This window comes from Triticum aestivum, chromosome 1D, assembly GCF_018294505.1.
Source record: "Triticum aestivum cultivar Chinese Spring chromosome 1D, IWGSC CS RefSeq v2.1, whole genome shotgun sequence".
Classification (NCBI taxonomy): Eukaryota; Viridiplantae; Streptophyta; class Magnoliopsida; order Poales; family Poaceae; genus Triticum; species Triticum aestivum.
The window spans coordinates 296,073,322-296,085,921 of NC_057796.1; the positions used below are offsets into that span (position 1 = coordinate 296,073,322).

The window sequence follows — 12,600 nt, forward strand, 5'->3', positions numbered from 1 at the left end:
CTAACACCGGGAATACTTTCCCGGATGTTCCCCCCCTTTGCCGATATCACCTATCCCTGTGTTAGATCACCCCTGGCACCGCGTGTTGCCTTATTATATTTTGTGATGCTTTGTTTGCTCCGTATTTACTGTTTCTTGCCCCTCTCCTTCTCCGGTAGACCCCGAGACCGACGCTGATGCCCCTGAGTACGACCACATCGACGATGACCCCTCCTTCTTGCCAGAGCAACCAGGCAAGCCCCCCTGATCACCAGATATCGCCTATTCTTCTCTCTACTGCTTGCATTAGAGTAGTGTAGCATGTTACTGCTTTTCGTTAATCCTATCCTGATGCATAGCCTGTCCTTGCTACTACTGTTGTTACATTTACCTGCAATCCTACATGCTTAGTATAGGATGCTAGTATTCCATCTGTGGCCCTACATTCTTGTCCGTCTGCCATGCTATACTATCGGGCCGTGATCACTCGGGAGGTGATCACGGGTATATACTTATATACATATTATATGATACATATGGTGACTAAAGTCGGGTCAGCTCGTAGAGTACCCGCAAGTGATTCCGATGTGGGTGGCTGGAAGGACAGGTGGCTCCATCCCGGTAGAGGTGGGCCTGGCCCTGGTCGGCGTCCGCGGTTACTTCGTAATAACACGCTTAACGAGATCTTGGTATTTGATCTGAGTTGGGTCGTTGACCTTATACGCACTAACCGCCACGTGGGACAAGATATGGGCAACTAGCGTCGTGGTATCAGCCGAAGCCTTCGTGACGTCAGCGACTGAGCGGCGCGCGCCAGATTGGACCGTAAGGCTGCTCTTGTATTAAGGGGGCTAGGTCTGCTTCCGGCCGCCCTCGCAACATGCAGGTGTGCAATGGGCGATGGGCCCAGACCCCTGCGCTATAGGATTTAGACCGACGTGCTGACCTCTCTGTTGTGCCTAGGTAGGGCTGCGACGTGTTGATCTTTCGAGGCCGGGCATGACCCAGGAAAGTGTGTCCGGCCAAAGGGGATCGAGCGTGTCGGGTAATGTGGTGCACCCCTGCAGGAAAGTTTATCTATTCGAATAGCCGTGATCTTCGGTAACAGGACGACCCGGAGTTGTACCTTGACCTTATGACAACTAGAACCGGATACTTAATAAAACACACCCTTTGAGTGCCAGATATAACCTGGTGATCGCTCTCACACAGGGCGACGAGGGGAGGATCGCCAGGTAGGATTATGCTATGCGATGATACTTGGTGAACTTACCTTCTACTCTCTTCTACATGCTGCAAGATGGAGGCGGCCAGAAGCGTAGTCTTCGACAGGATTAGCTATCCCCCTCTTATTCTGGCATTCTGCAGTTCAGTCCACCGATATTGCCCCTTTACATAGATACCCATGCATAAGTAGTGTAAATCCTTGCTTGCGAGTAATTTGGATGAGTACTCATGGTTGCTTTTCTCCCCTTTTCCCCCCTTTCCTTTCTTCCTGGTTGTCGCAACCAGATGCTGGAGCCCAGGAGCCAGACGCCACTGTCGACGATGACTCCTACTACACTGGAGGTGCCTACTACTACGTGCAGGCCGCTGACGATGACCAGGAGTAGTTTAGGAGGATCCAGGCAGGAGGCATGCGCCTCTTTCGATCTGTATCCCAGTTTGTGCTAGCCTTCTTAAGGCAAACTTGTTTATTTATGTCTGTACTCAGATATAGTTGCTTCCGCTGACTCGTCTATGATCGAGCACTTGTATTCGAGCCCTCGAGGCCCCTGGCTTATATTATGATGCTTGTATGACTTATTTTATTTTAGAGTTGTGTTGTGATATCTTCCCGTGAGTCCCTGATCTTGATCGTACATGTTTGCGTGTATGATTGAATTGGGGGTGTCACACTTCAAGAAGAATGGCAAGCAAGTTGCCACTCCCGGGAAGAAGCCCAAAGCTGGACCCAATCCTAAAACTGAGTGCTTCTACTACAAAGGAACTGGTCACTAGAAGCAGAACTGCCCCAAGTATTTGGTGGATAAGAAGGATAGCAAAGTGAACAAAGGTATATTTAATATACATGTTATTGATGTGTATCTTACTAATGCCTGGGTATTTGATACTGGTTCGGTTGCTCATATTTGTAACTCGAAACAGAAGCTACGGATTAAACGAAGACTGGCTAAGGGCGAGGTGACGATGCGCGTCGGGAATGGTTCCAAGGTCGATGTGATCGCCGTCGGCATGCTACCTCTACATCTACCTTCGGGATTAGTTTTAGACCCGAATAATTGTTATTTGGTTCCAGTGTTGAGCATGAACATTATATCTGGATCTTTTTTAGTGCGAGACGGTTATTCATTTAAATCAGAGAATAATGGTTGTTCTATTTATATGGGTAATATCTTTTATGGCCATGCACCCTACAAGAGTGGTCTATTTCTGTTGAATCTTTACACATATTCATAATATTGATGCCAAAAGATGCAAAGTTGATAATGATAGTGCAACATATTTGTGGCACTGCCGTTTAGGTCATATTGGTGTAAAGCGCATGAAGAAACTCCATGCAGATGGGCTTTTGGAATCACTTGATTGTGAATCATTTGATACTTGCGAATCATGCCTCATGGGCAAGATGACTAAAACTCCGTTCTCCAGAACAATGGAGCGAGCTAATGACTTATTGAAAATAATACATACCGATGTATGTGGTCCGATGAGTGTTGAAGCACGCGACGGGTATCATTATTCTCTGACGTTCACACATGATTTGAGCAGATATGGGTATATCTACTTAATGAAACACAAGTCTGAAACATTTGAAAAGTTCAAAGAATTTCAGAGTGAAGTGGAGAATCATCGTAACAAGAAAATAAAGTTTCTACGATCTGATTGCGGAGGCGAATATTTGAGTTACGAGTTTGGCCTACATTTAAAACAATGTGGAATAGTTTTACAACTCACGCCACCTGGAACCCCACAGCGTAATGGTGTGTCCGGACGTCGTAACCGTACTTTATTAGATATGGTGTGATCTATGATGTCTCTTACTGATTTACCACTATCGTTTTGGGGTTATGCATTAGAGACAGCTGCATTCACGTTAAATAGGGCACCGTCTAAATCCATTGAGACGACACCGTATGAACTGTGGTTTGGCAAGAAACCTAAGCTGTTGTTTCTTAAAATTTGGGGTTGCGGCACTTATTCAAAAGGCTTCAGCGTGATAAACTCGAACCGAAATCGAAGAAGCACGTCTTCATATGATGGATACCCTAAGGAAACAATTGGGTACACCTTCTACCACAGATCCGAAGGCAAGATCTTTGTTGCCAAGAATGGAACCTTTCTAGAGAAGGAGTTTCTCTCAAAAGAAGTGAGTGGGAGGAAAGTAGAACTTGATGAGGCAATTGTACCTTCTCTCAATTTGGAAAGTAGCACATCAGACAAATCCGTTCCCGTGATGCCTACACCAACTGGAGAGGAAGTTAATGATGATGATCATGAAACTTCGGATCAAGTTACTACTGGACCTCGTAGGTCAAACAGAGCACGTTTCGCACCAGAGTGGTACGGTAATCCTGTCCTGGAAGTCATGTTACTAGACCATGGCGAACCTACGAATTATGAAGAAGCTATGATGAGCCCAGATTCCGACAAATGGCTTGAGGCCCTGAAATCTGAGATAGGATCCATGTATGAGAACAAAGTATGGACTTTGGTGGACTTGCCCGATGATCGACAAACCATAGAGAATAAATGTATCTTCAAGAAGAAGACTGACGCTGATGGTAATGTTATTGTCTACAAAGCTCGACTTGTCGCAAAAGGCTTCGACAAGTTCAAGGGGTTGACTACGATGAGACCTTCTCACACGTAGCGATGCTTAAGTCCGTCTGAATCATGTTAGCAATTGCCACATTTTATGGTTATGAAATCTGGCAAATGGACGTCAAAACTGCATTCCTCAATGGATTTCTTAAAGAAGAGTTGCATATGATGCAACCAGAAGGTTTTGCCGATCCTAAAGGTGCTAACAAAGTGTGCAAGCTCCAGCGATCCATCTATGGACTGGTGCAAGCATCTCAGAGTTGGAATATACGCTTTGATGAGGTGATCAAAGCATATGGTTTTATACAGACTTCCGGTGAAGCCTGTATTTACAAGAAAATGAGTGAGAGCTCTGTAGCATTTCTGATATTATATGTAGATGACATATTGTTGATTGGAAATGATATAGAATTTCTGGATAGCATAAAAGGATAGTTGAATAAGAGTTTTTCAATGAAAGACCTCGGTGAAGCTGCTTATATATTGGGCATCAAGATCTATAGGGATAGATCAAGACGCTTGATAGGACTTTCAAAAAGCACATACCTTGATAAAGTTTTGAAGAAGTTCAAAATGGATCAGTCAAAGGAAGGGTTCTTGCCTATGTTACAAGGTATGAAGTTGAGTCAGACTCAAAGCCCGACCACTGCAGAAGATAGAGAGAAAATGAAAGTCATCCCTATGCCTCGGCCATAGGTTCTATCATGTATGCTATGCTGTGTACCAGACCTAATGTGTGCCTTGCCATAAGTCTGGCAGGGAGGTCTCGAAGTAATCTAGGAGTGGATCACTGGACATCGGTCAAGAACATCCTGAAGTACCTGAAAAGGACTAAGGATATGTTTCTCGTTTTTGGAGGTGCCAAAGAACTCATCATAAATGGTTACGTCGATGCTAGCTTTGACACTAATCCGGATGAATCTAAGTCACAAACCGAATACGTATATATTTTGAATGGTGGAGCTGTCAGTTGGTGCAGTTCCAAGCAGAGCATCGTGGCGGGATCTACGTGTGAAGCGGAGTACATAGATGCTTTGGAAGCAGCAAATGAAGGAGTCTGGATGAAGGAGGTCATATCCGATCTAGGTGTAATACCTAGTGCATCGGATCCAATGAAAATCTTTTGTGACAACACTGGAGCAATTGCCTTGGAGAAGGAATCCAGGTTTCACAAGAGAACCAAACACATCAAGAGACGCTTCAACTCCATTCGTGAAAAAGTCAAGGATGGAGATATAGAAATTTAAAAGATACATACGGATCTGAATGTGGCAGACCCGTTGACTAAGCCTCTTCCGCGAGCAAAACATGATCAACACCAAGACTCCATGGATGTTAGATTCATTACAATGTAATCTAGATTATTGACTCTAGTGCAAGTGGGAAACTGAAGGAAATATGCCCTAGAGGCAATAATAAAGTTGTTATTTTATATTTCGTTATTCATGATAAAGGTTTATTATTCATGCTAGAATTGTATTGATGGGAAACCTTGATACATGTGTGAATACATAAACGAACACCGTGTCCCTAGTGAGCCTCTACTAGACTAGCTCGTTGATCAAAGATGGTTAAGGTTTCCTAACCATGGGCATGAGTTGTCATTTGATAACGAGATCACATCATTAGGAGAATGATGTGATGGACAAGACCCATCCGTTAGCTTAGCATAATGATCGTTCAGTTTTATTGCTATTGCTTTCTTCATGTCGAATACATGTTCCTTCGACTATGATATTATGCAACTCCCGGATACCGGAGGAATGCCTTGTGTGCTATCAAACGTCACAACGTAACTGAGTGATTATAAAGATGCTCTACAGGTATCTCCGAAGGTGTTTGTTGAGTTGGCATAGATCAAGATTAGGATTTGTCACTCCGAGTATCGGAGAGGTATCTGTGGGCCCTCTCGGTAATACACATCATAAGCTTGCAAGCAAAAGACTAAGGAGTTAGTCACGAGGTGATATATTACGGAACGAGTAAATAGATTTACGGTAACGAGATTGAACTAGGTATGAAGATACCGACAGTCGAATCTCGGGCAAGTAACATACCGATGGACAAAGGGAATTACGTATGTTGTCATAACGGTTCGGCCGATAAAGATCTTCGTAGAATATGTAGGAGCCAATATGGTCATCCAGGTTCTGCTATTGGTTATTGACCGGAGAGGTGTCTCGGTCATGTCTACATAGTTCTCAAACCCGTAGGGTCCGCACGCTTAACGTTCGATGACGATATAATATTATATGAGTTATGTGATTTGTTGATCGAATGTTGTTCGGAATCCTAGATGAGATCAAGGACATGACGAGGAGTCTCGAAATGGTCGAGAGGTAAAGATTGAGGGCGAAAGTGTTTCGGGGGGGTGTCGGGTACTTATCGGGTAACCGAAAGGGGTTCCGGGCACCCCCGGCAAAAGATATGTGCCTTATGGGCCAAGAGGGGAAATGCACCAGCCACAAGGGGCTGATGCGCCCCCCATATGGGCCGGCCTAGGAGGAGAAGGAAAGAGGGGAAGGGAAAGGAAAGAGTGGAATAGGACCCCCCCCCTTCCTTCCCTCTCCCCCCCTCTTTCCTTCCCCCTCCGATAAACATGGCAGGGGGGCGCTGCCAAGGGTAGGAGCACAAGTAGGATTCGGACCTACTTGGGGCACCCCTTGGCCTCTCCCCTCTCCCTCCCACCTATATATAGGAGCGGGGGCGCCTAGCACACCCCAGACAATTGCCTAGCCATGTGCGGCGCCCCCCTCCACCGTTTACACACCCGGTCATATTTTCGTAGTGCTTAGGCGAATCCCTATGGAGATCACTTCACCATCACCGTCACCACGCCGTCGTGCTGATGGAAATCATCTACTACCTTGACGTCTTGCTGGATCAAGAAGGCGAGGGACGTCACCGAGCTGAACGTGTGCAGAACACGGAGGTGTCGTGCGTTCGGTACTTGATCGGTTGAAGCATGAAGAAGTTCGACTACATCAACCGCTTTGTGAAATGCTTCCACTTACGGTCTACGAGGTTACGTAGACACACTCTCCCCCTCGTTGCTATGCATCTCCATGGATAGATCATTGCGTGTGCGTGAATTTTTTTTGTTTTCCATGCAACGTTTCCCAACACTTTCATACCAGGGCAATAGTACAATTGCTTTAAGCGTTTATATGTGGCCTAAATCCCAGAGTGTCCCCGACGGCAGTGTCATGTAGGGAGGCAATGGTTTTAGTCTAAAGAATTATCCCCAACGTACATACGCCCTTTGTATGCGGTCAACCCTTTCTTTAAAGCATACCCTTTTGCATTTGGAGACTGAATGATCAATTCTTGTAACGGTTGTGTGGCCTCTGCATCTGTGACATATGAATTTGGTGCCTCCTGAACTCACTCAGGCTGCAGAAAGGAAATGGCATGGAGCTCCGGTAAATTTTCCCACTTGAGATAACGAGTGTACAACTCCATCTTTAACTCCACGTTTGTAGATGATCTAAAATTGTAGACCCACTAGTTTTGACATTGCCTTGCGTCGTAAATCAATTGCCAAGTTCTAATCTTACGAACTACACAAGCTTTTGTAGTCTATAGAACCTGGAAAGGCCCTTGCTATAGATATTGCCTACATTTGTCCACAATTATGATCATGGCTAAGAATTCTTATTAATAGATGGAAAGTTTGTTGTTTTGTATCCCTAATGCTTTGCGCACATGAGCTATAGGATGGCCCCATTGCATGAGCACCGCACCGACTCCAGCGTCGCAAGCATATGTTTCGACAGTAAATGGTGCACTATAGTCATGGTAAAGCCAATACTACAGTCAGTTGCATGGCTTCTTTCAGAGCCAGAAATGCATGAATAGCTTGCTCATGCCACTCAAGTCCTTTCTTAGTTAACAATTGGGCGAGCGGTTTAGAAATGAGGCCATAGTGATTGACGAATTTTCTGTAATAACTAGTCAAAATCAGGAACCCGCGAAGTTCAGTAGACTTTTTGGGTATAGGCCATTGCTCCATCACCAATGTCTTGTCAGGATCAGTTGCAACACCTTCATTTGACATATACACCGCTTCCCAAAAGAACACTTGGAAAGCTTTGCCACAAACTGTGTCTGTTTGAGTTTTGTAAGCAGTGCGCACGTGGTGCATGCGTCCTTCTCAGTTAGCACTATAGATCAGAATAGCATTCAAGAACATCACAAATTTCCTAAGAAAAGGAGCAAAGGCTACATTCATAACACATTAAAAGGTGGCAGGTATGTTTGCCACCCGGGACGACATTGAAAGTCATAGGTTGATCTCAGATTCGTGTGTGCAACTGAAGCAATCTAGGCTTTGATTACTAATTGTGGTGTTCCACAGCATCCCGGACGACGATGGCGGTGTACTCTACGACGTTGACCGCGGGATGCGGGGCTTCCCGAAAGTGAAACAGGCCGCGGACCGCGAAGGACTGGGTGTACGGCCGGGTCGCCATCTCCGCGGCGGGCGCGTCGCCGGAGTGCATCGTCTTGCTCGCACACACGCCGTGCGGAAGTCTCTCCTTCGCGAGGCCCGGCGACGAGAGCTGGACCTCGCTGCCTGAACCATACTCGACCACGGAGGTCGCCAGTGCTGTCTACAACGAGAGGGATGGCCTGTTTTACACGCTATGCGAGGGCGGCGTCGTGTGCACCTTCGACCTGAGCAACCCGTCGTCCCCGGCGGCGGTGCGGCCCATAGCATACGGTGCCAAGAGGCATTCGTCAGGCAGCGCTGCTAGGCACTCGCACTACCTCCTGTTCACGCCGTGCAACGCCATCCTGGTGGTGACCAGGCGCTTTGCCAGGGCACTGGACACTCCGCGTGGCGGCGGCGTTGCCACAACTGACCTCTGGATCCACAAGGTCCGCGGTCGGGACTGGACATGCTTGGGTGACAACGCTCTCATCCTCGGCCGGAACTCGCCGCTGTGCCTCCCGATCAAGGACTATCCCATGTTGCGTCCAAACTGCGCCTATCTGACGGACGATCTTCAGCACACTACACGCCAGTCAGGCGGCGCAACCTCGGCATCTGGGACTTCGAGACCGGGAGCCTGCAGAAGCTTGACGATCTCTGGCCTCTCCTTCCTTGGCTGGATACACCACCACCGATTTGGATTACGCCATCTTTTTACTAGACTTGGCACATGAACATTTTCCCCTAGCCTTTAATTTGTTTCCCTTATGCCTTGCTCGGTTAAACCCTTCGAGGCGGCCATTGCAGTTCCAGTGCAGTCTTATGGGGTCTTATCACCACGACTTCCCAACAGTCTACTATAACATGTTTCGCCCGGCTTCAGCAAGGGAGGGATAATGACGACGGCCCACCTTCTGCCTGCTCTAGTGTTTATAGTCATCGTTGGATGGTTTACAAATTTGGATGTAATTTTTATTATTTCTGATCCTCGTTGTACTGCCATAATTGATGATAAATAGACGGAAGTTTTCTCGAAAGAAAAGAAAAAAACCCCTCGAGGGGGATTGAACGGGATCGAAGAGTATATGGGGGCTTTTGATTTGTAGGAAATTTAATGCCACTCAATTCCCTTCAGTCCCATCTCAACCTTACAAGCTCTTCGTTATTTTAGTTATATAAACGAGTAGTTAATTGTTCATGCGTTGCAACGAGCGCGTATATTCTACTGGTTCAACATCAATCATATACATACATCTTCAAGATCCTTTTGAACATCAGGTTGCATTGCTGACTTTTTTTTTACCGTCAAATCGCTCTCTTTTTCTTCCTTTATTTGTTCTCTCAACCAAAACTGTTCCTCGGAGTGATACGTGAATGGATAAATTTACAACCATACTAAAATATCAAAAGATAAAAACATATTTAACAAAGAACATTTCCACATCACATTCGACATGAAAGTTATTGTGCATGACCGACTGGGAACAAAGGCAACGATGACTTACCAGTTGATCTCTTCCCCATGGTTGGGGCGGGGTTGGAGATGCCCTTACTACTGGCAAGCGAGATGTACATCTTTTGCGTCTCTTACCTACACATTTGCCTGTCTAGTTTGTTCAACGCAAATTTTGGTCCGATTACTACCATGTTTTATCTACTGTATCAAATTTAAATAAAACAGAACAGGAAATTCCTCTTGTTGTCGAAACGCTGATCTCTTCCCTGCTCCAACCACCTATCTTTACCGAGTCCCAATCCATGTGATATTTGATGGCTTCGTGTTCGGTCTGGATTCGACCATTGGACGCCCAGCTAGAGTTTTTCCACCAGCCGTCGACGACGTAGAAGCTTCTTCCAGTCCCCCCATCCATGCGCTGTACAAGCCTGACCAACGCGAGGCACTGCGCCAAAAGAATTTAACCAGTACTAGTACAACCACATGATGTTCCGCAGCCCCCGGCCGCTGCACTGCTACCAGCAGCAGCCATGTGTATCTGTACACCGTCCCAAGAAGTCTGCGCGTATATCCAACGCCCTGAAAAGAACTTGTTTGTGCAGACGTGTGGAATTCACGTAGAGATATGTAGTTGTACATGGGAGGCCACATGCGTCTGCAAGCACGCGGCTGCGACAGTGATAACGATACGCCACATGCGTCCATCGTTCAGTCACCGCGGCCCGTCAAATATTCTCCTCGCAAAGACGGGCGCAACGTTGAAAAGTATACGCGCGCGACGGACCGTGCGTCGACACCGCGTTATCCCCGCACTGCACCCCGAGCATGGAAGCTATAAGTACCGGTGCAAACCAAGCAGCAGCTTCATCACACAGGCCTCTTGCAAGCTCTCCACTCTCCTTGAGCTATACATTACACGAGCCGATCAGCTGTAGGTGAGCTAGTGAGCATGGCGCGGTTTGCTGCGCTCGCCGCGCTTCTGCTCGCCGTGGCGGTGGGCGGCGCCGCGGCGCAGGGCGTGGGCTCCGTCATCACGCAGTCGATGTACGCGAGCATGCTGCCCAACCGCGACAACTCGCTGTGCCCGGCCAGGGGGTTCTACACGTACGACGCCTTCATCGCCGCCGCCAACACCTTCCCGGGCTTCGGCACCACCGGCAGCGCCGACGACGTCAAGCGCGAGCTCGCCGCCTTCTTCGGCCAGACCTCACACGAGACCACCGGTACGTCCGTCCGTCAGTCAATCAGTCAGTCAGTCAGTGTTGATTTCGGGGCTGCCTTGATTAACCGAAGTGCGTGTTTGTGCATGCCGTGCCAACGTGTAGGCGGGACGAGAGGCGCCGCCGACCAGTTCCAGTGGGGCTACTGCTTCAAGGAGGAGATAAACAAGGCCACGTCCCCACCCTACTATGGACGGGGACCCATTCAATTGACAGGGTGAGCAAAACCGCAAATTATGGCCTGCCTTGAAGCATCTTCCACATGCAAAATGATATATTGGTCAACACAAATATCACAGACTCAAATAATCTGTAGAAGAAATCTGCTTGAAAAGTACAGCAGTGTTGACATTCTAGCTAGCCGCTAAACCGGCCTGATCCAAATAAGCTTTCGTTTTAGCGTGCAATAATTGTTAATAACAACAAATACCCAGCTGGGTCTTGATTGCTTTGCCGAAGAGATTTGTTCTGATGATAAAATAATTCCTTGCGCAATTGACCAGGCAGTCCAACTACGATCTTGCCGGGAGAGCGATCGGGAAGGACCTGGTGAGCAACCCGGACCTGGTCTCCACGGACGCGGTGGTGTCCTTCAGGACCGCGATGTGGTTCTGGATGACGGCGCAGGGCAACAAGCCTTCGAGCCACGACGTCGCCCTAGGCCGCTGGACGCCGACCGCCGCCGACACCGCTGCTGGTCGGGTGCCTGGATACGGTGTAATCACTAATATCATCAACGGCGGGCTCGAGTGCGGCATGGGCCGGAACGATGCCAACGTTGATCGCATCGGCTACTACATGCGCTACTGCGGCATGCTTGGCACGGCCACCGGAGGCAACCTCGAATGCTACACACAGCGGAACTTCGCTAGCTAGACAGTGTATGGACGCGTTATGAAAAAGTGTCTATACTTATGCCATCGTGGAATAAATAATTCAACATGTGATCAGTTGATTCGTATGGTAATATGACTAAGTTGTTGTAACAAATTATGAAATTTGAATAAAATCACATTGCATCAACTGGTTTGTTATGTTGTATACGCAAGATGAAGTATAACAGGCCGACCAGTGTGGTAGCTGTGTTTTTTTTCCCGGGGAAAGTGTGATAGCTGTGTTACTTGTCCGACCAACAGTGGCCTTACGTCACGAATCAATCCATGGTTGGATGGTTTGAAGGACACAAAGATACTGGTATCCCCAGCTCAACAGGGTTCAAATCTTAGACTTGACATTTGATGCTCGCATTATTTCTCAATTTATTTCAGGTTTTCGGTGATGTTTGTTCAGTGGGAGGAGGCGTTCCCGTCGATTGCGAGGTGCGTGTGGTATTCGTAAAATCTCAAGATGCTATACGTGGTCAGTCTCTCGAAAGCGCTCATAGGGATAGGGTGTGCGTACGTGTGTTCATAGGGATGAGTGTACGCTCGTGTATGTAAGCGATTTCGATTGTACTATGTAAAAAAGAAGCAGTACCCTTATGTCTCGCTATAGGGCAGCCTCGCCTGAAGACAGCGTTGTACTATGTCATCCCAACATGCAGGAGGATGATCATTTTTTTCCCTTTTCCATCTTTATTGTTTTTACCTTTTGCTTTCTTTTTTACTTTTATTTATACATCCAAATATTCTAAACATATATATTACCAAAAACACTCTCACATAAAACATTTGAAAAATGTTACT

General features: G+C 47.1%; 1 protein-coding gene across 1 annotated transcript; it reads left to right on the top strand.

The window, feature by feature from the left end:
• Positions 1–10,549: 10,549 nt before the first annotated feature.
• On the top strand, positions 10,550–11,938 carry LOC123181557 (chitinase 8). The gene is made up of 3 exons (XM_044593853.1): positions 10,550–10,918; positions 11,021–11,132; positions 11,419–11,938. The coding sequence occupies exons 1-3, from the start codon at positions 10,645–10,647 to the stop codon at positions 11,789–11,791; spliced, it is 759 nt and encodes a 252-aa protein (XP_044449788.1). The 5' UTR covers positions 10,550–10,644; the 3' UTR covers positions 11,792–11,938.
• Positions 11,939–12,600: the final 662 nt, after the last annotated feature.